Below are 25,924 nucleotides of genomic sequence, written 5' to 3' on the forward strand. Positions count from 1 at the left end.
GGCATGCAGGGAAAACCTCCTCCTCTTCTGATGCACAACCCCCATACCTGGCACCCTTGTCTCTAGCCTGGCAGCGAGCACACAGCATATCAAGCACCTGGGATAGGAAACCGTGGGGAGCTGCCGCCGGCTCTGGAGATATTAATTCTTTCTTTGTTTTTTTTCTGGCTCTTCATCTCCTTGCCTCAACCACTGCTGCAACCATGTCCCTTCTCCAGTTCAACCTGGAAGCAAACGTGAAGGAGGCAGGGTTTGGGGGTGGGAGGAGGAGGAGGAGGAGGAGGGTGAGGTGGCATTGAGGCAGTGGATACGGTGGCAGGGTGAGAAAGTGTACCTTCCGCAGGGCTGAGGGACTCCCCACGATGTTTCTCCAGCTCAGCTAGGCCGTTCTTCGCTGCCGAGTGAAGGGAAGGAGTTTGGAGTACGCCCTCCTCCCTCATTCCTGCATCTTTCAGTTCCCGTGTGTACCCTAATTATTTCCCTTGCTCCTCATAGCACCAGCTGCAGGGGTGCCAGCGCTGTCGTGAGGGAGAGGAGGAGCTTGCCGGAAAGAAGGTTCCCCTAAGTCAGACTACGTGCACATTTTACGCGATGACTGACAGATGCTTAATTTGATCTTATCTTCGTGGTCCTGAAGCTGGCATTCTTACCCCGAGGAACAGAACCATTTTATAGCAATTGAACCATTCTGGAAAGTTGTATGAAATCTGGAGCAAAAGAGCTGAAAATCCTTCCCTAGTTGCTTTGGTGATATATTGAAATAAAACCTTAGTAACTGAGTAAGTGGAATTTACTAAGCTCTCCACCCACTGGCTATAGTATTATGTTTTAACTTGTATTTTTACTGCTTATACAGGAGAAAACTTTTTGGGACCAGTCCACTGTCACATTTTTACATCGGTTGTTCATTGAGTCTACCCCCATTGCTCATAGTTCAGTTCATTAGCCAGCTTAACCTTGTAAGGTTTAACCTTTCATTACATCTCACTGCTATCTGTAACTGTTTCTCTTTTGAAGAAATTATCCAAAGCCTTTCAGGAATTGTGTAGTGTGAGATACGCTTCCAGAACAATCTCAGGAGGACATTAGGCTGAAGATAATGAGTTATCCAGTGTTCCTTTCAGCAGCTTTGTTGCTTCTCATTCAGATCTTGTTTATTCTTACTCTTTAGATAGTGTTCTTTTTACACAGTCAACTAATTCAGGTTACACCAGATCTTGGGTTGCTGTGAAGCTTGGTGTTAGATCCTCAACCCACGGTGCCAGTGGGACAGCTATATCACCATTTTGTGCTTTCTTATTGTACTGTTCCTTGTGATGGGGGGTATCGTGGTTCCCATTTTCATATTATCAGATTAGAGTTGAGGTTTTGTCATCCAGCAGCCCTAGTCTGGTATTCAGCTTGCACCTTTGGTTTCTAAGGTGCCTGTAAGATGATGGGGTTTGATCCACTGAGGTGTGTGATGGAATCACTTGGCACTTGCCTGGCCACTTTCTCAGTGTGGGTAGGCGCCACAAAGGTCCTGAAAAAAGGACAGAAATGCCGCTTCCTTCAGCACGTTTCTAGAGGGTAGACGGCTCTAATTGGCATGTGATATAGTCTCTGTGCTCTGTCAGCACGTAATTCTGTACACAGATCCCTTTCTTAGTCTTTTAGATTTTCTTGCCTTTCCTACCTTCTTCCCAAGGTTCTCCTGGAGGTTACTGATGGTGCTTCTGCCTGCCACCCCAAAAACTATACTCCAAGATCTGTCACGAACTTTGGAGAGGGTCTGGTTGAGCCCCTATCCCCCCAGTCTCCAGTCTGCATGAGATTTCATACTGTTGATATTTGAAGATGGAGCTACTAGGTCTGTTTCTGATTACTTTGTAGTCTCATTTTAGAACATTTGTCACACCCACAATATGGCCAGCAGTTTCTTATTAAGGATAAGCTTATATTCAGGAAATACCTGTTTAAGATAATAGTTTGATAGTATCTATCTAAGAATGAGAAATGGTTTCTATTGTAAATGTAGGAAGAGGTGGTGCTAGAAGGAATGCACTTAATAAAGGAAGATATAATAAATGAATGCAGAGGACAGGGATGTTCAAGGATGAGGCATTCTCCTCAGGTAACAGCAGGAATAGCCTGAGAGTTGCAAATCATTTTGAGCCCTTTAAAATTTGTTTTCAAAATTCCTGAGCAAGCTACAATTCTCTGTGTTCCTTGGAAGCTCTGCAGGAAAACCTCACCTTGAGCTTGACTACAAGGAAAGAAAAAGGCTTTCCTATCGTTATTCTAGGGTGTACTGAACCTTTTGTTTCATTATTCAGTGTAGGCTGTTTCTTAACAGTTGCAGAGAACACATCTGGCTGGCTGTGTAAACCTTTTCCGTGCTGGGTGTTTTAATGTGTGGCCCTGGTTTTTAATTTCAAAAGTAAGAGTAGTCAGGTCATTGAGGCATTGCTGAGAAGATAGACAAAGAGACCTGTGCATTAACACTGAGGTGAAAGCACTGGTATTGCTGTGACGTGAGACGCGCACATGCTAGCGGGGCATTAAGAATGAACAGCTTCCTTTTCTTAAGAAGACTGTTAACGCACAGGGCTAAAGAACCCGTCTCTGTCATGACATCTCTTACCGTCTCTTTCGCTGATCGCGTATTGGCCTTGGTTCAAAAGAAGGAGCTGAGGGACACCTGCTTCCCACCATGTTCTTTAGCTTATTTTAGGAAGTAGGAGCAGAAGGACCAAGCCTTCTCAGACTGAGACCCAGGACCTGGCTCTCATGACAGAGCCTAAATGTTTCTGTCCCCAGATGAAGATGACAGTTAGCATGCGTGGGAACTCTTACTTAACTGTTTATGTCTTCCTTCTCTCTGGTGATTCGTCCTGTCATCAGCAGGGATCTGTCTATTCCTTTGTCATGCTGATTGCTTAAACTTAGTTTGTAGCAGAAGTTATGTTTAGTCCTTCAGAGCATGAGCTTGTGCTTTCTACTGTGGAAACTTAACGGTTACTCCGTTCCTCTAAGTCATCCTGTTCTTCCAAAGTTGTCTTTGTCCACTTTTTATTGTTAGTGCCTCCTGACGTGGTGGCATCAGAACAATTCTTTTTGCTTAATTTATGAAGTGATACCAAATATTTATCATGTGCAGACAGATTCAATGTAGAGTATTACTTCTGTCTGAAAGATAATAATTTGTCAGAGGAAGATGTGTGTTGCACGAATCTTTATTGTATTTCATTTGATTTTTCCAGTTTCTTTTAACAATTTGAAGAATTAAGTCTTTGCCAGAAACTGGCTGAAGCTAACATGGCTGCCTGAATATAACATTTTGTCCAGATGTCTGCTTTGTCTTGTTTTAATCCAATGTATAGCATTTATTATTCTCCAGTCATTATATAAAGTACGATTTCCTGTTTTAATAGAAATCCTGGAAATGAGCTCCATGCCTTCAAGTGCCTGACTTCTAGGCTGGAGCTTCCTTGGTCTGACTAACCCCAGTATATTTTGAGTTCTTTGTGTTTTCCTTCTATCTCGGATGAGAATTGTAGTTTCTATACCTGCATTCCCACACTGCCTTTTCCTCCATTGTCGCCACTTATGAGTTTTTTGAAGGCTGAAGGACAATATATGAGTATTCATGTGGCCTGGCTATGCACCCAGGTTGGGAGCCAAGGCTTCCTGGACAGTGTGGACTGTCAGGTGCCTCTAGAGGGCATTCATCACCTGATGGCTGCCCAGTTCAGGTGCTCCGATGCACCTTCCAGCCATGCCTTTCCCCTTTCATTGACTAGAGAGAGGACCATATAGATTTCCACATTTAAGTCTGACTGGTATGCTTTAAGTTAGGTGGTGTCAGTGCTTCTCTTGTACAGTTAGTTACTTGAATAATCTCCAATTTTATGAATTTTGCACTTTTGACTTAATGCTTGTTTATACAGCTAAAGAACATTTTAGTGTCTTGTGTATCTTTCGGTATAATTTTATTTCCTTTTCAGGGTTCTCAGCTTTATTTGTGACAGTTATTGCTTTAGCCCTGTACTTCAGTGTCTGTGCTTTAGCTTACTTTTCTTTCTTTACAAGTCTTATGTTTCCTCCTGATATCCTTTCTTGGGTGGTTAATTCATAGAATGGGTTGAGGCTCTTAACTTGAAAGCTTTTATCCCTTTCCCTGGGTTGTGTGTTCCAGGTAATGCTTTTGATTTATGGAATATGCCAAGTTTTCTTTTTTCTGTATTCAAGTTCTTGAGCTACTCCAGTCTTAGTTTAGTTTACCAACCACCTCCTTTATTTTATCTCCTTTTGCAGTGGAAATCAAGAACCTTAGTTACAGGCTGTCTTGGGTTCATTCTTCAGTTGGTTTGCAATGAAGGATACTTGCTTTTACCAACTTTTCTTCACTGCTTGCACAAACTAAAACTTAAAATAACAGTGGCCTTTTTTTGGTGTAGAAATCTCTAGGAATACCTGATTCTACAGAATGTTTCTCTTTCTGTAATCAAAGCCTGGGAAATTAGTCTCCTGAAATGACATCTATTGCTCCACTTCCAAGAAGAAACTCTTTCCTCTTCAAGTATTAGAGGGCAGATTTTGGAGTCTGCTTCATGATGTGCCTCCAAGTCATCTAATATAAAAAGAGGAATAAGCACTGTAATGACTTCATGAGCATATTTCCTGCTATATAGTCATGTTTGATGAAATCATAAAACGTGCCTGCCATTCAGTTATCCATGCAAACATCTAATTTTTGTCTGCATTGCTCTTGCTGTGTTTCAGAACAGATGAGTTCATTCAAAAGACGATCCGTGAAAAGTTTGCTCACTGCACAGTGCTGACCATTGCACACCGCTTGAACACCATTATTGACAGTGACAGGATTATGGTAAGACAGTTAACTGCTTAAAATTCTTCTTTTTTTTCTTTTTTTTTTTTTTATATTTTGAAGAAGAGTGTTACTGACTCTTTCTTGTTAACTTTGATCCAAAAGTGGGCAGAGGTTTAAGTCATACTTTAGACTTATCCAAGTTATCTGAGTTACTGTGATTGACAACTCATAAAAGTGCAGAAGTAGTGACCCGAAAAGACTTCTTACGTTGTCTGGCCCTGTGGTTTCCACCCTGCGAGGCGTGAACCCATTGCAGGTGAGGCGCAGCAGCAGACCTGAGCAAATAAACTCTGCCAGCACTTAGGAGCCCTTGAAGACACACCCAAGAGGCTCTGGACAGAGTCAGCTGGATTTGGTCGGGTTTATTAATTCAGTCTCGGTGGGCTGAGGGAGGCAGTGACAATAGTTAGTGGTGTGGGATGTGTGAGGAGGAAGTGGTAGAGGTTCTGGGGCAGGAGACATGGAGGTAAGGAGACAGCAGCTGCCCTGGGGCAAGGGTGGTGGTGGGAGGAGTGGAACTAGACTGGTGAGGTAATGAACGTGGCCAGCTTTCTAAAGCAAGGTTCAGACAGAAGACGAAGAACTGCCAATCTAGCAGCCTCTGCCATCTTTGTTCCCAACAGAGCAGCGATAGGCTCTGCCACTGTGAAATACCCTCTCAGCCATATTGGCTGCCCCATGGTGCGTTGCACACGCGTAGAAATTAGGAAATACTTGCTGATTATTTTCATAAAGGCAATGGTCTTCCCTAGACTCTGAGGAAATCGGGCTGGTTTGTGTCCTTGAAATGATGCGCAGCCTGCAGTTTTGCAATTTTCTGCAGTAGGAACGGGAGCCCTTTGCAAATATTTTCTTTGCAGCCAGTTAATGAAGTAACTGACGTAGTGGGCAAACCGTGTTCATGAGTGGAACTCAAATTTAACTGGGCTTCAAGCAGAAATTACCCTTCACGTCTCGGTGGTAACCTTAAAAATTACTTTCTTCCACTTCTGTTTTGTGAAAATGAAGCATGTTAATTCTTTCCATGTTTTCTTTACTGACTGCTCAAAACGTTTTAAAATCTGTGATTGAGTTACAATGGTTGCCCGAAGTACACAAAATGAAACAATTGGATCTACTGAGGTGAGTGGTGTTCTGAGGAGTAGAATAGATTGTGAACTGAGTGATTATAGTTTACTTACAAAGAGAGAAACCAGCAGAACTGCCATAAGTAGTCATATAATTGCAAGCATTTAACGTATAATAAATAAATATTTTCTTCACTGGTGAATACCTCCCCACAGGTCTAATGGATATGTTGGTGTTTTCTACAACTAAAATGAACAAAAGACTTGTGAGGAAACAACTGTGACCTAATTAATAGCTGTGTGTGTTTGTTAGCTATCCAAAGGGATTTCTGTGGGTTTTGGTTCATTAACTACCATTAACTTGTTATGCACAGAATGCTCTTTCCATGAAGATGTTTTCTTAGTTTTACCTTCAGTGTCATGCAGTTGTAATGAAAGCTAGATGTTTTATTTACTTTTTTTTACCAAAAGTCATTGGAACAAAGCATAGGAATCACCTTGTCCCCAAACTGCCCAGCATTATTACCAACTATATAGCTACTCTATTGCACTTTTACTTTGTACGTTATTCTTAACCTTCTGTTGTTTCAGTTTAGCCACTATTAAGATTTCTAGTTTGTTAGAAGTTCATTTATGTTCCTACATTGTCTAATACAGTCTTATTTGAATGCCTTTGACCTCTTCATAGCGTTAAGGAACAGATTTGCAAGACGATGTGCCTTTGAGTCTGCGGTCATTAGTAACTCTTAAATATTTTTCATCTTTTTACATTACTCTATTTTGATCTTCTTAGGGATTTCTGTAATTTTGGGGGGAGAGAGGAGGGTGAGAAGTATAGGACAGAAAAAAGGAGGAAACTGACATGACCCCGTAACAAACCTGTTTTCTTGACATCCTTATTCAGTTATTGATTCTGCTTTCGGGCAAATCAGAAATATGAATGCATATTTAGAATGATCAGAGTTATGGCAGGCGTGCTTTTGTTACACTTTTAATTACTTGGTTTACTCAGGCATGTAACCCCTAGTGGGAATATAGCAGAATTTTTGAAGAATAAGAAAAATATCTGTTAAAAATGCAAGGAAAAAGGATATCCCTCTAGAGGACTAACAATTAATGAGTGCCGTTAACAATTAAAAGAGCGTTTGTGGAAAATTAATCATTTACTTAAATATCACAAAAATTGAGAAGACTCAGCTAAAGAATGCTTTCAGAGTATTTTAAAATTTGGTTAGTCAATGTGATTCGGTAATTCACAAATTTAACTTGATGCAGATTCTTATTGAAGAGTAAAATTCGCAAACTGAAGTGCATTGTTCTTCCATTACCCGGTATTATTAAAAGCCCTGGTTTTGTTTCTCCTTTAACTGAGACCTCTAGGTGCAATAATGCCTTCACTTATAAGCCATCCCAAATCTCTGTTGTTTGCTATCGTGGTAAGTTTGTTAGAAAATGAGGGAAGAAGAACAAAGATCAAACCCGGAAGTTGGAATATTAACAATTGTCTTGTGATAGATAATGAGTAAAGTTGTGTTTCAAACAAATTTTGAGCAAACTAACAAGTTTGCTCAAGTCTCTTAACTCAATCACAAAAGTCCAAGCCCGTTCCTGAGTAAGTACACATAACCTGAACATAAACTAGGGTTTCCCTCCCTTCCTACTGAATCAGATTGAAAGAAACCTCAGGAGGTCTCTCGTCTAACCTCCTGCTCAAAGCAGGGTCAGCACTAATTTCAGATCAGGTTGCTCTGGTCTTTTTCCAATTCCCTCTTGAAAACCTTGAAAGATGGAGATTCCACAGTCTCTCTGTGCAGCCTGCCCCAATGCTTAATTATCAGCTGTGAAATATTTCTTTCCTTGTATCCAGTTGAAGCTTCCCTTCAGCTTATGGCAATTGTTTCTGATTTTCCCACTGTGTATTTCACTGAAGAGCCTGCTTTTATCTTCTCAGTAACTTCCTTGTAGGTATAGGAAGGTTGCTGATAAGTTGCCTGCTCTCCAGGTTGAACAAGCCCTGCGCCATCAGCCTCTCACAGGTCAAGCGTTCCAGTCCACTGATCACCCTGGTGACCCTATTTCAAACTTGCTCCAATTTATCCTCCTCTTTCTTGCACTGAGAAGTCAAAACTGGTCACCATATTCCCGATCTGTTCTGATGGGTGCTGAATAAAGCAATTCCCTTGATCTGCACTCCTGTCCGTACCCATGGCACACTGCTTGACTCCTGGTTAGCCTACTTGGACACCAGGACCCCACCTCCTTTTCAGCGCAGCTGATGCCCAGGCTCCCCAGGTGGTACGGATGCAGGGGGGTCAGTCCATTCCAGATTCAGGACTTTGCATCTGTCATTGTTGAGTGTCGTGAAGTCCACGTGGACCTGTTCCTTCAGCCTGTCTAGATTGAAATAGCTTTGAATGCCAACCCTGTCTTAAGCATATTGACTGCAGTCTCCAGTTTGGCATTGTCTTGGCATTTGGCTTTTGATTTCGTTCAGTTTAATTGCTGATTAAAGCAGAACTTGCCAAAAAGAAATTGTTCACCTTTTAGGGTTAATCCAAAAGTTTTTTAAAAAAAAAAAAAAATTAGAACAGAAAATAATTTTGAGAAAGTCATGAGAAAATGTCAAGTTGGATGAGTATGGAAATAGGAACTGAACGTGAACTGTTGCATGTCTGCTCACACCCATCGTAATAACCGGTTCTATTTTAGAAGAGAAGAAAAGCCTACTGGAAGAGGAAAAAAAAAGGAAGAACAGAATACATTTTATACAACTGTAGACAAATCTGGCCTCAGGAGTTGTTTTAATTCTCGTTTGTTCCATTCCCAAAACCATACCTCTGGTTTCATAATCCAGGTCACGCCTTAAGAGTATTTCCATTATAGCTATCTTAGTGATAAATACATTTTATCAGAACTTCAAACACTTAAAATCATTGAGGGAAGAGCTGTATTGTGTAATGTGATACTCTCTAACCCAATCACCTCAATGAGTAATACTACATTGCACTTGCATAGGACCTTTCATCTGGAAATTGTAACGCTCTTTACAAACATTAATTAATTAAACTTCAAACACCTGGGTGAGATAGGGAAGTATCCATACAATCTTTGGAACCAAAGTTGGAAAGACTTGTTAAGTCAGGCCATCAAATAATACTACCATAAAATTATAATCCAGCGGTTTTTCAAACTCCTTTTTTTTTTTTTTTTTTTTTTTCCTTTCCCTTCCCTCTGTGCTGCTCCAGAGTCTCCTAGGACACTTTCTCATTCCTTTTTCTTTATTAGTTTGAGAACCCGAGTTGTAACTCCTCCCGTCAGGTGCTAGCAGTACCCGTTTTAGCCGTTTGGCACAGGCAGCCGCCCTGCTGCCTTGGCAGAGGGGGAGGATGGCAGAAATGCTGCCCTTGCCTCTTCTGTGCTGGCAAATCCTGGCAGAAGCTCAGCTCAGGCTTGTGCCGCTGGCCCCTCATTCCACGTAGCTTCCCCACCACCACGGCGGCTGCTTCCCTGTCCTGTCCTCACCTCGGAGGGCGAGGGCCTTTTAGCTAAACTGCATCTGCAGCTCACCAAGAGGCACCGCTCCCAAAATTTCCAGTGGGATCTCATACAATCCCTATCACCCACTCCTCCCCTGCCTCTCTGCCGCTTTCTCCATGTTGAGAATATTTTGTAGAAACTGTATTTTTACAGAGGGGAAAACGGCATACAGAAATTGAGGCTCACCCAGGGGACGTAGTAGATCGGTAGCAAATTAAGTATATGCATCTGGCAAGGGCCCAGTGATGTTGTTTGCTCTATGTGCTATGCCGTGGTGTCTCTCTAGGAAAGCCACAGAGTAGTCAAAACTTGTGCATTTTCCAGTGACAAGGATGTTTCTGCACAGAGACTTTTCATATCAGTGCAATACTTCTTTGAAATGGAAACTCTTTATGCAAGCAGAACTTGATCTAGTAATTAAAAACTGTCATTCAAATAGGAAGTTTTTGATGAAGAGAATCATGGGAAGAGATTTGATTTATTTATGGGAAAACCTGTTGTGGTTACATTCTGAAGTGACTAATATTCAGAGTAACAATAGTATGTACTTCACAGCCAGACTTGAGTTGTTTTTTTGGTCAATAGAAAATTACTTCCCACGTCTTTCCGGTAAGCCTCCTGTGCTCAGTTGTTCCCATTTTTCAGATGTTACGTTACATTTACCATAGTGGAACTTCTGAGCCTCATAAATCAGGCACCCTGTTTTATGCACTGTGGATATCTAACCTCAGCAGGGCAATCGGTCCACCAAGAGTAGGTGTAAACATCTTGAAAGCAAAGGGGAAACTCTGGAGGGAGATCCAGGCAGTTTGCGTAGTGAAAAGGGAGTCACCTACAGCTAGACAGAAAATGGTGTGCAGTAGACGAGGTCTGAGCACTTGTCTCTTTCTGGAGTTCTGGTATCTGACCCAGTGTTGCACATTAGTATCCTTCATCTATCCAGTTGGTGATGAGGCAATGGTCTTAATAGACACCTAAATGAACGTGATAATGATGGCAATGGGATGACAGCATTCTTCCAGGAAGTGCAGAAGTCTGTGCTCTACACTGTCCTCCATCTGAGGAGTTCCGGTTGCAATGCTCCCCATTCTCAAGAAGATGCCGTACCCACCAGCATACACAGGGCGGTCAGGTTAAGGCCAGTCTCCACCCTTCCTTTTGAAGCACTGTGCTGCCAGAAATGCAAGAGTCATGGAGTTAGGAGGAGAATAAGCATGAGAGAGTCTGACTCTGCAGCCCAGTGAGAAGCAGAGCTTTTGAAAGAGTCGAGCAGCCCCACCTGCCCGGCCTTCACCTGAGCTTTCACCGCAGTGTCCCAGCTTTAGATGGAGATGTGGAGAACGTAGGAAGGTAGTGGTGGTACACTTCAGTTAGTAATACTGAGTTGAAGCCATAAATGCTGTGGTCTATTGGATCTTCTTTTGGTGGCTTTTTTGCTACTTATTGAAATATCACTGCTGGAAAATTAATGTGTTTTACTGTAAATCTTAGACATGCTGTTTAGGGAGAATTATGTAAGTCACAAGATACAGAAATGCGGGGTCCTAGTTGTAGAATAGTTTGGGTTTCTTTAAAGGGTTCATGTTGCCATATAGCGTTGACTCACTCACCTTAAGTATGTATGTGTAGGACTGTTTCTTTGGTGGAGACCTACCTGCTGTCGGATACAGACAGGCCCTCAAGTGCATAAGATGTCTAAGACAGGTCAATTGGCAAGACCAGAAATTTTCCTAGAGGCTGGGATGGTAAAACATGAAACTGTGAAAAATGGCAGTAATTAGGGCTGCATTCAGAGCTGTTGTTCAGTCCTTTAAAATTGTAAAGTGGGAGAACTGCAAGTGTATAAAATAGGTGTTTTTCTTTTTTTGTTCTGTAACACAGAGCTGAAAGGGTTTTTGACCTTATATTAACACAGTATCTGGAGTGTGGTGAAATGTTATTGGATATTATACTTGTGCTATTGAAGTCTATTCTGTTAAAAGAATATAAAGGGAGCTTAATGGATTACAGTAGCTTGAATGAAAGCCAAATTTTTGAAACTAGTAATCAGGTCTCCAAAGATACTTAGGCACCTAATTCTTCATAGAAACCTTAAAGTACCTTGTGGGTCTGAATCCAGTAATCCACAGTAAAATTGCTACATTCACATTTGTGCGCCTGCTGTCATTATTCAAAAGGAACAAACACTAATAAACCTCCTTTTTTTTGACTGAGCCTCTGTCTTGAAAATATGGACCAGGGAATATTAGAACTAAATTTATTTTCTTTTTATTCAACCTAAGAAAAATCCCAGCTGTGCTGTGGGGCCAAAGTCTGTTGGGTAAAGAAAAGTGAAGATAAAAATATGAAGGATGGGGCACCTGCATGGAGCAGAAGATAGAAATTAATGGTGATAGGTGAGATGCCTTGCAGAGGGGAGGTGAAAGAATACTTGGTCTCAGCATACCTGAGCATCAACATCAGTTTGTACACAGCAAAAAAACATTGCTTGTGTACGTGTGTTCTGTTAAGTGACTGGTAAACTGTCTGGATGTCCAGATTTTCAGGATCCAAACAATCAAATGTGAAAACTCAGGAGAGATCTCAACACTTAACTATAAGGGCTGATGAAATAATTCAGGGAGACTCTTCAGAGTATTTAAGCAGTTCCACCGGACATTGGGTGTGATTAATGCCAACCTACCTACTTGGCTCTTGGCTGTGTTGGAGTCCATCTGCCCGACTGATGGAGACCAAAGGGCCTGGGAACCATCAGGTTTCTCCTTTCATTCGGTAACTTAAGGCTTGCAGAGTTTCTGGAAGAGCTGAGCATTTAGCAAGTGATTTTTTTTCGGAAATGATCAGTTTTGTTTTGAGTCTGAACAAAGGCAGTTTCCACTGTTCCTAGGTCTTCTGAAACTGGGTTGGTACTTAGCAAACCACAAGGGAAAACCAGATTCTTCCATATTATTTCTTGGAATTTAATAAATGAGTTCAACCAATATCAACAGTGAACATATTGTTTTCATAGCTGAGTTGTTTAGGTATCTTTACCATTAAGAGAATATATTATATTGATGCTTAGGCTGAGTTTTGTGTAAAATACTGAGCTATATGTGACATGGTCATGTATCAAGGTGTTATCAGCTGAAATAAAGTGTCTGTGACAGTTTTAAATATCACACCTGGCCCAGCTGTCTCTAAAATGAGTCAAAATCCCAATGAGCTTGAAAAGATTCTAGAATTGTTGGTTATCTTGGCCAGTTTTAAGCCACGCTTCTCCAAAACATTGGCATCTTTGAGTTCTTAAAAGCTGCTCCCAATTTCAAGAGGACTGCCCAACAAGATTTGTCTTTTGCCTAAATAAAGCAACTAATTATTGAGGCAGTACTTCAGCTGGGAGCATTCAAATGAAGAGCTGGGTTTGAATTACTGCAGGAGGTGAAGCCAGGCTCTTATTCTGTCAGGCATTTGTCTGTGAATGTGTTTCTGTCAGTGTAAGGACAGGACGCTTGGTTCATGTTTCGTTAAGGACAATGATATAGAACCCAGGCCGTATCCAGAAATACTGAAACATCTTTTAGAGAATGATTTTTGCTCTCAGAAATACTATATTACTGTTTAAAAGCAAATTAGCACAGGACATGCCGGTGGCTGATACTTTGAACAGAGAGTTTCTGATAAGGTAAAACTGTGTGCATGGCAGCTGAGCCACAAGTTCATTGTCATCAGAAACTGATAAAACCAAGAGACATGCCCAGTCATCTGCAACAACATTCCTTAGCCTCTTGAAAAGTATAATAACCTTGTAGCTTATCTAACTTCCCAAGGCCCTCAAAAGCCTTATTAAAGAGTGGGATTTCTTAAGCTGAAGTATATCTTCGATCACTTCAGGGCCACATTTGAGCCATTCTGCAATCCCGGTTGAGAAATGTGGCTTTACAGTGGTGGAAACAGTCATTACTGATTGACCAAGGCAGAGTTTTGTCAGCATGTACAGCAGTTGGTAAGAAGTGGCATGAGATCCCTTCATACCCTCTAAGGGAAAGGTTGAGCTGTCACTGGTATATCAGGTGTTTTGAGGTGAGGAAACTGAACAATACAAGAAACGTCTGCAGTCACCGGTTAACAGGCTTCTTTCCTACAAAAACATACAGAAGGATTTAATATCAAGTGATTATCAGTAGAATAAGACTCATTACTACATACATAATTGGGGTTTTTTTCCCCCACAACGTTCCAACTAGCTTACAGTGGAATGCCATCAGATGGAGAAAAGGAGAAGAAGGTAGATTTTTGAGCCCCTGCAAGAAAAGTAAAGATAACTCATATGTGGATCAACTTACCAGCTAGCATTGCGTGCTCAATTTTCCCTAAGTTATGGCTCAAGAATAATTTCGGTTTAAAGAATCCACTATTTCTGGTTACAGAGCAAGATGTCTGAAGTTGCCTTTTCTGTGAAGTGGGGAAGGTGGGCAGGAGGTACATGTCAAATCCCGGTGACCAGTGGCAGATTTGGCATTGTTACAGCAAAGATCTGCTGAGGTGAAATATTAGGAAAGCCTGAAAAAAAAAATATTCCGATTATAAGAAGGTAAACGCCCAAGCGTGCTCTGCTTTGTTTGTACACATCATGTATGAAATGTACGTTATTTGACGCCAGATTTGTCTGGAGTTACTGGTAATTTGTATAGGAGCCCTGAAGGAGCTTGAGGAATGCTTAGATTAAACCTGAAGACTAAAAAAAAAAATAAATTAAAAATTAAAAAAAAGACAACGAAACAAAGCTCCACCACCAAAAATTAAAAAAACCAGAACAACCCAAAAAAACAACCACAAAAAACCCCAAAGAAAAACTGCTGAAAAAGAAAGAAAAAAAAAAAACCCCAAACTTGAAAATGGTTCCTGAGTTATATTTGCAGCCTTCTCAGTGTTCTTCGATGTTCACAAACCTGTTTAGATATGTTGATAGTTTATAAGTGATTCTTCAGAGAAGTATCTACATGTTTCTGATCTGTTTTGACAAACCGTGATGAGACGGAAGAGACAGAACATGCTTGCATCTGAACTTAATGCCAACTGGAGCACAGGCTGTTGACTGTTTCCCACAATGCTATGTATTGTCTTGGGTAAATATATTTCTTATAATATGATATAACCAGAAGCATCTCCTGAATATTCTCCTCTTCCCAGGACTTTATTGAAGATCATCTTGATGTATGCTCTCTGAGGAAAACATTGTTCAAAGTTGTACTCCTAGAGGAGTTTTGAACTTTAATAATAATTTTGTTGTTTGGTGATGCCTTCTCCAAGTCTAAATTAAATCAGATGTATTCCCTAGGAGATAATTTGCTTGAATTATTTTCCTTTTGAATAGGAAATAAAAACATTTATGATCAACTCTTAAATGTCCCATTTTCCCTCTGGCTTTATGGTGAAGATGAACGTGAATAGGAATACTAGTCATTCCTCAATAATAATTGAAATAAATTCCCATGCCCCCCTCCTCTGTTGCTGAACACTTCCAACCTTGGACTGTTTTTTTCTCAGAATGTTTTATAACTATTGTTCTCTTGGTTTGTCTGCTTTTGTTGCTGAAAGTTAGAAAATGCAGGATTTAGAACTTTCTTTTTTGTGTCTATGGATAGCCATAAGTACATGGTATTTGTTACAGCGTCTTTGAGAGTACGTGTTCTTTCTGTTTCTGTGGCTAATGACACTTCTTTTACTTATATTAATCCATAAAGAAGATTTTAAATTCACTTACAAAATTAATGTTTGCTTTTCCAAAGTCCTGTGCAACTGAGCAATATAGATTAGTTGCAGAAATCATTAGGGAGAAGAGGTGCTGTCCTGGCTCTGCTGCCTTGGTCTCTGCTGGAATCTGGACTATCTTGATGTAGCATCCTTGTCATTCATTGTCTTGTTTCTCTCTTTCCTTTGTGAAATGGATCTCTGATTTCTTTTCCACCATTTTATGTGTTCTTTTTTGTCTTTCCCCCACCTTTTTGTCATGGTTAATACATTAAACTATGAGGCTATGGAATGGAATACTCCAAAGTTTGGGGGAGAGGACCTAAGCAGAGTGGAGGTAAATGCCCTGGTAGGATACATACAAGGCAAAAATGGACAACTGTTTTGTAGTTGCCAAACCTTGTGCAAGTTTAGTTCAGCAACATTTTCGTGGCGTAAGCAAATAGTCCTTCTGTGCTAGCTAGAGTTAACATGAAGAACACGTTTAAACAGCTGAGACTCCATTTTCATGTTTGCCTTTGCAGGTCGGTCAAATTCAACTACTTCTTTTCTATTTCTCTGCCCTTCCCTGATGTATTTTTAATCCCACTTTTTCTATGTTAGTCTGTACCTCCATGTCAAAGTGCAGTTCAAAAATACGTTGCCAACATGAAAAATTCACAACTGGGATGAGCAGTCGCTGCCCCAGACTGTTCATGAGAAATGAAACATTAGATGGAGTAGAATTAGCTGTCATGAGAGGATTCTACTCAAGAAGAATATAGGATTTAAGCTCTGTTTGAACGTAAAATGTCTGAATAGTGCTGTTTGAGTGAGGGTGATTTGGATACCTGCAAGTAAAGAGGAGAGCAAAGGAGGTGAGCAAATTCCATGGAATAAGAATTTTCCTGCATGCTCTTTTTGCATGATCACCAGCGGCCAATTTTGTAAATTTTGCTCTGTTGGAGTTACTGTTCTGCTTGAGAAAATCCTGTTGAAGTCATAAGGATCTGACTACAAAGAACAGTGCAGGCGACGTAAAAGAGACTGCCGGTACAGGGCGGTAGAGATTCTGGCCCTGGTTTACATATGACACTTTGGGTTTATATAGCTTTTTCATGTTTGTTTTATTTTACTCTGGGCTGTCTAAGTATTTCACAGGCAGTTAACTCCCACAGAAGGATTATGAGACTTTACTTGTTGTATTTTACAAACACTCAGACCGAGGAGCTAAAAACTTGAATAATTTGCCCAAAGTCTGCGTTAAGGTCTATAATGTCTGATTGAGAGTCCCATGCTCCTGCGTGTGTCCTCCATAATCATCCTGCCGATCTGATTTCGCCAGCTACAGGCTTCTCTGGCTTCTCTTTATCAAGTTCCACTGGTACAACTGCCTTGGAATGCATCTGGGTTCGATTTGGTCGTATTGCGCAGTGATAAGCGTTGCATGCAAGTTGATCAGAAAATATGTGGCTGGTAAACACCAGATTCCACCTTTCCTGAATGATTAGCTGGCTTTTTGAAGTCCTAATGATTTTAATTTGGCTTGGAGTCAGTGAGTAAGAGTATGCAAAGCCTTAGCCAAAGTACCTATTTATTTATTTAAATTTTATCAGCACGTATTTCTTCAAAGAAGAGAACCTATCTCTTTGTCTAAGCGCTTTTTTTGTAAATGCATAAATATATAAATGTATAACTACAAAGTAAATCAGCTTAAATTCTCTCCATTGTCTCATAGATGACAGCAGGTAATAGAAATGGTGTTTCTCCTTGGTGAATAGAGTTTATAGATTATTCTTGACTTGTAGGAATGATACCGTCTCTGTTCAGTTTCATTTTTTTTTTTCTTTTCAGGTTTTTTTAAAAAGTAACGCAGCTTGTTTTCCCTATGTTTGTTCTGTCTGTTTTCATAACACAAGATTGGTTTTATGCCCCAGAAAAGGGTATGAATAGATTAATGATTTGTTTAAAATGTGAATGGAATTTTTCTAGACACACAAATCGCTCGCGCTGTCTATTCATCTTCTGGACTTGGCTGTTTAAAACTTGCCAAGGAAGAATAAATTTTTCTTTTTTCCCCTCCCAGGTTCTCTGGAGGAGAAAGATTGTCCATGTTTGTGGTTGTTTCAGATATTTGCAAAATTAATGTTAAAATTCGAATACCGCAGTAATATAAATTTTTTTAAAAACCCTCCACTCTTCTGTTGCAGCTCCTTACTTGTGAGAGACACATTTAACAAAGACGCTTTTTGTTTTCTTTCTTAAGGAGTGGCTACATAATCTAGTGCTATGCTGAAAAAAACTAAACTAATTCAAGGCACTAGAGATGTCCTGTGCTGTGGCATGGCAAGTTCATTGTTGTGTTGGACTGTATACCATCAGTTGATTTATTACATTTTTAAGGAAGCTGCCCTTAACTGTGACATACTGTAGTATATAAAAGATGGCGATTAAAATTACATTTGTAATTAATCCTTAAGTATTCAGATTACATGGGATAGGACTAAGTACACTGAAAAATCAACATGTGTGCAAGTATACCTTCGCAGGTGAAATACTCCATCTGTTGTGTATTTAATGACTGTATATCGTGCTATGCTATATTGCTGATATTTGAAAATCTTACCACGAGCGCTTTCTTCAGCAGTATCCCAAATAGTATTGGAAATTGCTTGCAGAGGCAAATCACAGTATAAGCTGGGTGCTCTAAGATACGAGCTTTTGAAAACGGCAAATAACTTCTTGTAGGTTTCTGTGCATACGATTTATAAAATCAGATGCAATTATGCGGTTGTTGTTGGCTGAGTTATTTTCCATTCAAATGCCATGTACTTAATTGAACCGGAAGCGAAGGAGTGGGCGCCTTTTCCCCGCTGCCGGGTCCCTGGTGTCAAGCAAGTCGGCAGCGTGGAATTTTCACCCCAGTGCAGGCAAAGGGATCGGCTCAGCTGCCCAGCTTCGCTGCAGGCTTCATCATTAATGGGGGTCCAGGGCCGCTGGGGGATCTGCCGAGCTGTTGGCCATCAGGATGTTTTCCTTTAAGGAGCTGCCCAGGCAAAACTTGCACGTTCGAAAGTTTCCTCGCAGGGCTTTGGATTTGTATCTGGAAGCTTATTGGAGCTTCTCCTTTCAAACAGAAGTTTGCAAACTGTTTTTGTTATTTTGGAAGTTGTCCTCATAGTACCTTTTATTCATTTCTTTCCTGAAATTAGCAGCTCCAGTTTTTTAGATCTTCCCCCCCCCTCCCTTACAAGTATGTACACCACAATTACGTCTTGGTTATGAGTCCTTGAAGTCCCTCTGTTGTGGCAATATCTTTTTCAGTAATATGCCATGTGTATTCAGTTTTTTTATTTATATAAGAACAAAAATATTTTCTGAATTACTTTGTTTTCTCACATAACTTCTTTCTCTTTCTTTTTCTTTTTTTAACTTCACTGCTCCTACACATGGACGAAAGTACTGAACTTGTAGACTGATACCCAAATCTCTTGAGTCAATACCATTAATTTATAAGCCAGCTAAGTATTTGAGTGTGTTGCGTTTGTCAATATTGACTTTTCCCTGCCATTGTGTTTCTCATTCTCTTAGGTTAGTTAGGTGTATCTGAATCTCCTCTGGTTTAGACTTTCCCCGCACGTTTTTGTGTCATTTGCAGGTTTGTTTTCTGATAACTCCTTTTTCTGGTGACTAACACATACGTAGCTGCCACATATGCCGGAACAATGTGGTTCCCACCAGTTCCTACCCGTTCAGCTTTCCACAAAATAAAGTGCAGTGTTTATTTCTGATCTCCGTTTTCTGTCAAGGTTCTTGAGGAATTTTTGTCCCTTGTAGCACAGCTATTTCATTATACCAGATGCCTTTCTGGAAATCCATATAAACCATTTCTCCTTTAGTTTTCTCCTCGTGCATTAAGAATTGTATCAGACTTGTGAGGTACTATTTAGTTCTGCTAAAACTGTGGAGAGCAAATTCTACCTGTGTCTTCTACTTGTGTTTTGATGATTGTTTTGACTAAATTGCTGTCTTATCTAAAATGTATATATCATGCTCTAAAAGTTCCCTGAAATACATAAGGCTTTTCGGAATGTAAGTGCAATATTTGCTACCATGCAGTCCTTAAATAGAGTCACTAGTATAAGAATATTTTCTTAGAGGTTCAATCAGCTTATCCTTACATTCTTCTACTATTTTTGACTGTATATATCCTCTGTGGCTTACTGACTTAATGCCTTTTTAATTTCTCTGTTGTTCTTTCCTCCTCCCCTCCTCTCTTTGGGTACCCATGTCCCTGGTGGCATCTCATCTTTTTTTATGTAGAAAGAATAGGTTCAGGGTAAGTATCTTTCTAATACGTAGTTGGCAAAAACTGATGCAAGAAATTGTTTATCTTTTCAGCAACACCCTCATTTTCTTTAATTACATCTTCACCTCCTCTAATCCAAAAGACGTACTTATTCTCCCTCAACCGTCTTGGTGGTTATTGCGTGGTTTTTTACCCACAGCTGTTTACTTCAGAGCCCATTTTAGACCTCTTTGTTTCTTTCTTACACAATGAGTCTTATAATCTGCTTTGTTGGCTTCACAAACATTGTATTTCCATATTCTGCATAACTTTGCATTGGATTCCTATAGGTGGAATGGCTGTAGGGCACTCTGAAATTGTACAACAGGTCTATAAACTGAAAAAGTGCTATGCTTGTTTGAAGAGAACATATTTCATTTTCAGGATACAAAATTCATCTTAGCACTTAAAGTGCATACATTCTCCCTTTGCTTGTAGTCTCCGACATTTGTTTTTGAATTTCTTATGTTAATATGTTGGTTTCTGCTGATTTAACAGGTTTTAGATGCAGGAAGACTGAAAGAATATGGGGAACCTTATATTTTGCTGCAAGAGCAAGATGGCTTGTTTTACAAAATGGTGCAACAAGTGGGCAAGACTGAAGCGGCTTCTCTGATTGAAACAGCAAAACGGGTAATTTTAGAAGAAGTGATAATTAAGTTTGTCTCTGCAGTTTGTTTATCTCAAGTTAGCGTATTCAGTGTTAGAGTAAGCCTTCCACTAAAGAATCTGTCGGCTTTGCAAGGCAAAGCCATCATTTTCAGTGCTTTTTTTTAGTGGGATGTACACAGACTGCCAAGTGATAAGTGTATTTATATACCCCAAGTTGAAAGACTGTTTAGATTTCTTGCATCCTTCTGTATGTACACAGAACGGTAAGTGTAAATAATATCTGACATACTCACCTGTGCTGGGCATTGCTCTTATAAAAAAACTTGCTGTGAACCATGTTAGGGCTGCAGAGCCCAGCACTTCTCTGGTATTTCTATATTTTTAAAAGGGACCATCAAATTTTAGGTTGAGGTTCAGTACCTGTGCATTACGTTATGGTCTCTGGGGATAGAATCATAGAATAGTTCAGGTTACAAGGGACCTTAAAGATCATCTAGTTCTAACCCCTCTGCCGTAGGATGTGATCACATTCCTATTTTTGTGCTTTCTCTTACTTGGTTCTTGTACCCTTGCTCTGTTCTGCACATCGGATGAGTAGGGCCCAATTAAGAAACAGCTGTCAAATGTTTTGTTGCCTCCTTGTTCCCTACAAGGCTCTGTGCCTGGTTTACTGCTTACTATTCAAATCCTACTCTGAGTACAGAATTATTAATGTAATTGTGAGCATTCCTCTGGCAATCAAAGTGTTTAATCAATGGATTAATTTTCATAATATGCCTCTGGGGTGAGGCTATATCATCTTCACTTTTCAGAAGGAAAGCTGAAGCAAAGATACGAAGATAAAAAAATGACCTCTGATTGAGGGACTCATTTTGACTAGCTTTTGGCTTGATTTCTTTTTCCTTGATAATTTGCCACACGGGACGTCCAGAGCAAGGTTTTATTTCAGCGCTGATGAAGTTTTTTCAGCGCTGCTTCAGTTGAGGCTGAGAGCGCTCAGTTTGGCAGCAACTTGCTTCATAGTCATGTAACTTTAATTTCGGTGTGCAAGTAAAGCACTGACATTAGGCATGTAGAGACCTACGAGAGCCTTCTCGAGACAAGAGGCGAAGGTCTTGCCTCTAACCTCTGTGCTTTCCTCTCCTCGAGTTGCTGGATGCAGAGCTAGGGGAACACAAACTCCAAACTCTTCCCTGGGGAAACAGGAGAGCAATAGGCAGGAAGCAACACTTAAAGACGGGGAAAAAAATGGCAGGTGCCTGGCTTATTTCCTAGTGAAATAAATGCGTTTCCACAAGTTGTTAAAAAAAAAAGAAAAATTGTGGTGCAGTCATGGAGGCTATTTTACTGAACTTTTTGAAGGTTAGGGAAGAGATTTCTGTGTCTGTTCATATTCTTAGGATTTTTTTTAGAGCTACTAAAATATCTCTTTTTTTGTCTCTTTTTTTAAAGAGTTTTTCAAGTGAGGCTTTGTATTTAAGAGCGTACACTATAAATTCATGTGTGGCACTAATTGCAGGACCAAGGGAACAGCTTTGTCCTTAACTAGACTGTGTAACGAGTCCTGCTGCTCTTCTCCGTTGCTTCAGTGGAGTTTCTTATATTGTATTACTAGAAAGGAATGGTTTAGCCATGTTTTTTTATGATATGTTTATAGAAATGATGTTTAAATGGATAGCTTCAAATTCATATGACCAGTGTGTGTCTGTGAAGTGAAGGCCAGCTTCCTAAGGCTCGATCCTTGGAATGGCAAGAGGTGAGGCTGTCCAGCTGTCGTCTGTAGAGATTTAGCCATGTCATGCTGTCTCTTCTTCCTTCCCTGCAGCCCTGCCCAATTGCACAATTGCATTCAAAGATAATTCAAAATATATAAAAATAATTGCCTGATGTTACTTGCCCATATAGTCATCTGCAGTTTACCACATCAATGTTATGTGATTTTGTACAGGAAGGGAAGAGATCCAGGAACCAGTCTCTGCTGAAATGTGGTTTGATGAAAAAGTTTGCTAACTCCCAGGCTAGAAGGCAGATACAAGCTTTAGCATCTGCCAAGAATGCAAAGCATGGTGCTTATCCACACTCAGCCCAAAAATATGGGAATCGGGAGACTATATCTCCAGTCAGCAGCTACCCAGCAGCACAGTTACAGTCCTTTCTGCATGAAGGACTTGGACGTTAATGCAAGGTTTTCATTATTGCTGTCCCTTGTGCTTCGTGCATACTTTGAGGGAAGTTGCTTAGTCAGAAGAGCTGATTCCGATGGCTTTTCTTTTTACACTAGTAAGTCTGTTACATGTATTGCTGCTGCTCTCATACATTCCTACTGTGGTTACTAAGAACTGTTTTTATGAAGAACAGCTTTTTTTTCTGTTGTTGAAAAACAGCATGCTGCACATAAAAAGAAATGGTAATATGGCATATATACATACTTTTCGAAAGGCGTTACGGTGGGTTACGTTGCTAAGTAAAATGGTTTGGAATGTGGCCATGCTTTGGCAATGATTATTTGATTTATTGCGTTTTGGACCTGAATCTTGTGCAGACAAACTTGTTGCAAGAGCTTCTTTCAGTAAGGTGAGACTTTAAATGCATATTCTGGAACAGTATGCATATATCCTTTAAGTGCAAATGAAGAGGGATTACACACCTTAAATTGGAAGGCTAATTTGGACATTTTGAAGAAACCTAATTTTCAAAAAAATCTCCTAGGCATCTTAGCTGAGCGTTGCAGGATGGAGCCATTGCTGGAACCTTAGCTCAGTTTTCCGAATTGATCCAGCGTTGCTATTTGTATGTCTCTCTTGGTCTTCAGCATCCCCATTTTTTGTGCCAATGTCAAAGAAAACAACGCAGGCACAGCTTAAATTGGAGACCGCTGAGTATACATTAACTATCCTGTGAGCCTGACTGCAACCGAGTTGTGCTTGGCACTGAGAGACCCGGTTTTTATCTTAGCTTGGTTTGCAAGAAGCTATTAGGAGAAAGTCCTATGGGAAAGTGAGAAATAGTCATCAAACAGTTAAAAAGGGGGGAAAAAAAGCGCTCCGTTATTCAGATAAACAAAAGTTGGTGTGTTCTCCTTGCTTTTGGCAGCGTTGAGAGAGGCTTTTCCACAAGCTTTGGTGGCATTGGGATAGGGCTTGTTTTCTGTCAATCAGTTTTTGAGTACTTTGAGGGGAAAAATAAGGGTGGTTTTATTTTAAAGCTATGACAGATGTGTAAATATTAAAATACTAGGTGTTATCTTACCTCAGCGATTACTTTTTAATAGGTTGGCAGTGGAAGAAACTTGTATAAAGACTCGGGCATTTAATATCTTGAGGGATTGGGCTCAGGGGAGGAATTGCAATGAGACAGTTGAAAAGCAGCTGCCATTTCATTACGTCTCTAGTAATGTGCCAAGGTTTTCTATTAACTTTCAAAAACAAAAAAAAAAATCACATTCAAAAGCTGCATTAAAAGTATGCCAAAGGTTTATGTTTTAACCCAGGCACGGGGTGGGAATACACAACTGGTGCTGCCGTCTCTGCAGCGTGTGCGCGGGCAGGCGCCTGATTAACTTTCCTCCGTTGCATCCGATTGTGGCTGGTTACTGAGGAATGCCTCTTAATGGGACTTCCAATTCTTTTGTTGATTCAAATCAGGCCGTAATATTCTTTGAAACTTGTAAAAATGCATATATCCTGCGTTAGCGTGTGTGCACAAAAGACGACAGTGGTACTTACAGGAATGTTTTTATAGAATGCCTTATTTCTTTTTTATCCCGCGTGTCTTATACACGTATTCATATATATGAAAAGGACGTTATTATAAAAAAACCCTGAACTTTGTTGACAACACTCTCAAATATAAATTGGAGAAACGTTTCATAAGCCGTAGTCAAAGCAGTCTGACTATGAGACCTAACTCGTGACACATGTCAGCTTCAGCAAGATAGTGTATTTTCTGTTTTTAAAGACTCAAACAAAACTTTTCACATTCTTCTTTGAAAAAATTGCATTTGAAGTCCTTTTTCACCCAAACACATTTTTAGATAAGAGCACACAAGTCTTGACATTATTTCATTTTGTTATGCGCATCTGTCAAGGAACAGAGATATGATACAGCTACTAAAAACTGATGATTGTGGAACAGTGAAACTTGACAGCATTTCATTTCCTTTATGTTCTGATTATACATTTATCAGGAAACCTGTATCTCTTCTAGTTGAGCTAGAAATTGGTAGAATTCAGGAACTCAAAGGCTTGGCAAAGAACTGTCCTATTATTTGGTATCATCTTACATTTTAGAGAAGTTGCTTGGTTGAGTCATTGTTAAAGCTTTTGCTTCTTCTTTCATTATTGTGGTTCACTATCCAGAGATCACATTTCTATAGGCCCTATAACTGCTCTGCAGCACAAATTAAACGCTGGGATATTTCATACATATACCTTGAAGTTTCAATGGTTGTCAATCATAGTTTGTAAAATATAGGGATTACAACCTGATATTAACATCCAAATCCATTGTGTTCATTTTATGTGTGAAAATGAGAAACCCTTGTGCAGACGCAAGATTTCACAGCTTCTTTGTCATCCTGTTTTTAATTTATCTCCATGTTTTGAGCTAGTAAAATGATTTTACTTATCAGTTTAATGTAAAGTGATAAAGTATATCTGTTTATCTGAATTACCAACATTTGAGTGGATCTACAGGTTGTGTGGGATTTTTCTCACGCTTTGTTATAATGTAAGACCATACAGTAATTTTACTAATTTTTCAGTTACACACAGTTACCGAATGCCACTAACCTGAAGTTCCTGTTGGGGTTCCTTAAGGACGTGTATTTCTCTCTACTGTATTTGTCTCCAGAAACTGTATTTGAAACTAAAAGGTGCTTGATGCATAGTTGCTCACAGAATCTGGTATTTTTCCTAGGTGTACTTCAGTAAGAATTACCCAGAAGTAGTTCAGAATGGTCAACTCGCCACAGATTCCTCCTTGGATCCTTCCTCAGGATTATGCATAACCGAAACTGCACTGTGATTCCTAATAACCGCAACCGTTTTCCATAGAACGTAAACCTGAGGTCATCTAAACTCAGTGACAATGTTTGCAAGTGTCAATGGGAGAGGAAAGGGAGGGGGCGATTCTTTGCACTGGACATCCTTCTTATTTAATACTGAGAAGCAAATTCTTACTCTCCCTCTTTCTTTAATTTCAGTGCAATATGTTTTCCTTTCCAGCAAATTATGTTTGTATTGCTAAGGAAATTAGGCGGACTCAGTTTTTATTTGAAAGTTATGTGGTAGGGATCTCTTTTATTTAAACAGGTGCAGGACACCTAACAGGTCTAGGGTGCAGATTTGGAGCTTATTACAAAAAAAAAAAAAAAAAAAAAATTTGAATGTGTCCTTTTTCTTTTTTGGAAATAGTTTGAGAGTGAGCAAAACCAAAATTTTATCAGTGTCACTTTAGCACGACAGCTGTGTCTAAACAGCAGATTCGCTAGTGTACAATTTAGTTGTCTAATGCAGTTGTCCTTCTGCCTGTCATAAGTAGCTATGCAGGTTGGTAGAAAAAAGAACAAGCCAAAAATACTTTTTCCTTTTTGATAGTAAAAAGTACTATATACTTATTTTTTTTGATAAAAAATCCAAATAATGCTGTTCAAGATGAATGTAAATATTAGTTTTATTTTGCTAAAATCCAAATGCTGAAAAATCAATCTCAATCTTCTATACTTCAGAAGAAAATTACCACATTTGCACTGAAGAAATATTTAAATAATTTAAC

At 39.8% G+C, this 25,924-nt stretch overlaps 1 protein-coding gene across 3 annotated transcripts in view; it reads left to right on the forward strand.

Annotated features, from left to right (window-relative positions):
* ABCC4 (ATP binding cassette subfamily C member 4 (PEL blood group)) overlaps window positions 1-25,508 on the forward strand; it is a 154,027-nt gene extending 128,519 nt beyond the window's left edge. For all 3 annotated transcript variants that reach the window (XM_074562976.1, XM_074562968.1, XM_074562960.1), the window contains 3 exons: window positions 4,765-4,870; window positions 20,036-20,170; window positions 25,067-25,508. In XM_074562976.1, the coding sequence (XP_074419077.1) occupies window positions 4,765-4,870; window positions 20,036-20,170; window positions 25,067-25,174 (349 nt within the window). In that variant the 3' untranslated portion in view covers window positions 25,175-25,508. The remainder of the gene's footprint in view (window positions 1-4,764; window positions 4,871-20,035; window positions 20,171-25,066) is intronic.
* The last annotated feature ends 416 nt before the right edge of the window (window positions 25,509-25,924 follow it).

Source organism: Larus michahellis, chromosome 1 (genome assembly GCF_964199755.1).
Source record: "Larus michahellis chromosome 1, bLarMic1.1, whole genome shotgun sequence".
Classification (NCBI taxonomy): domain Eukaryota; kingdom Metazoa; phylum Chordata; class Aves; order Charadriiformes; family Laridae; genus Larus; species Larus michahellis.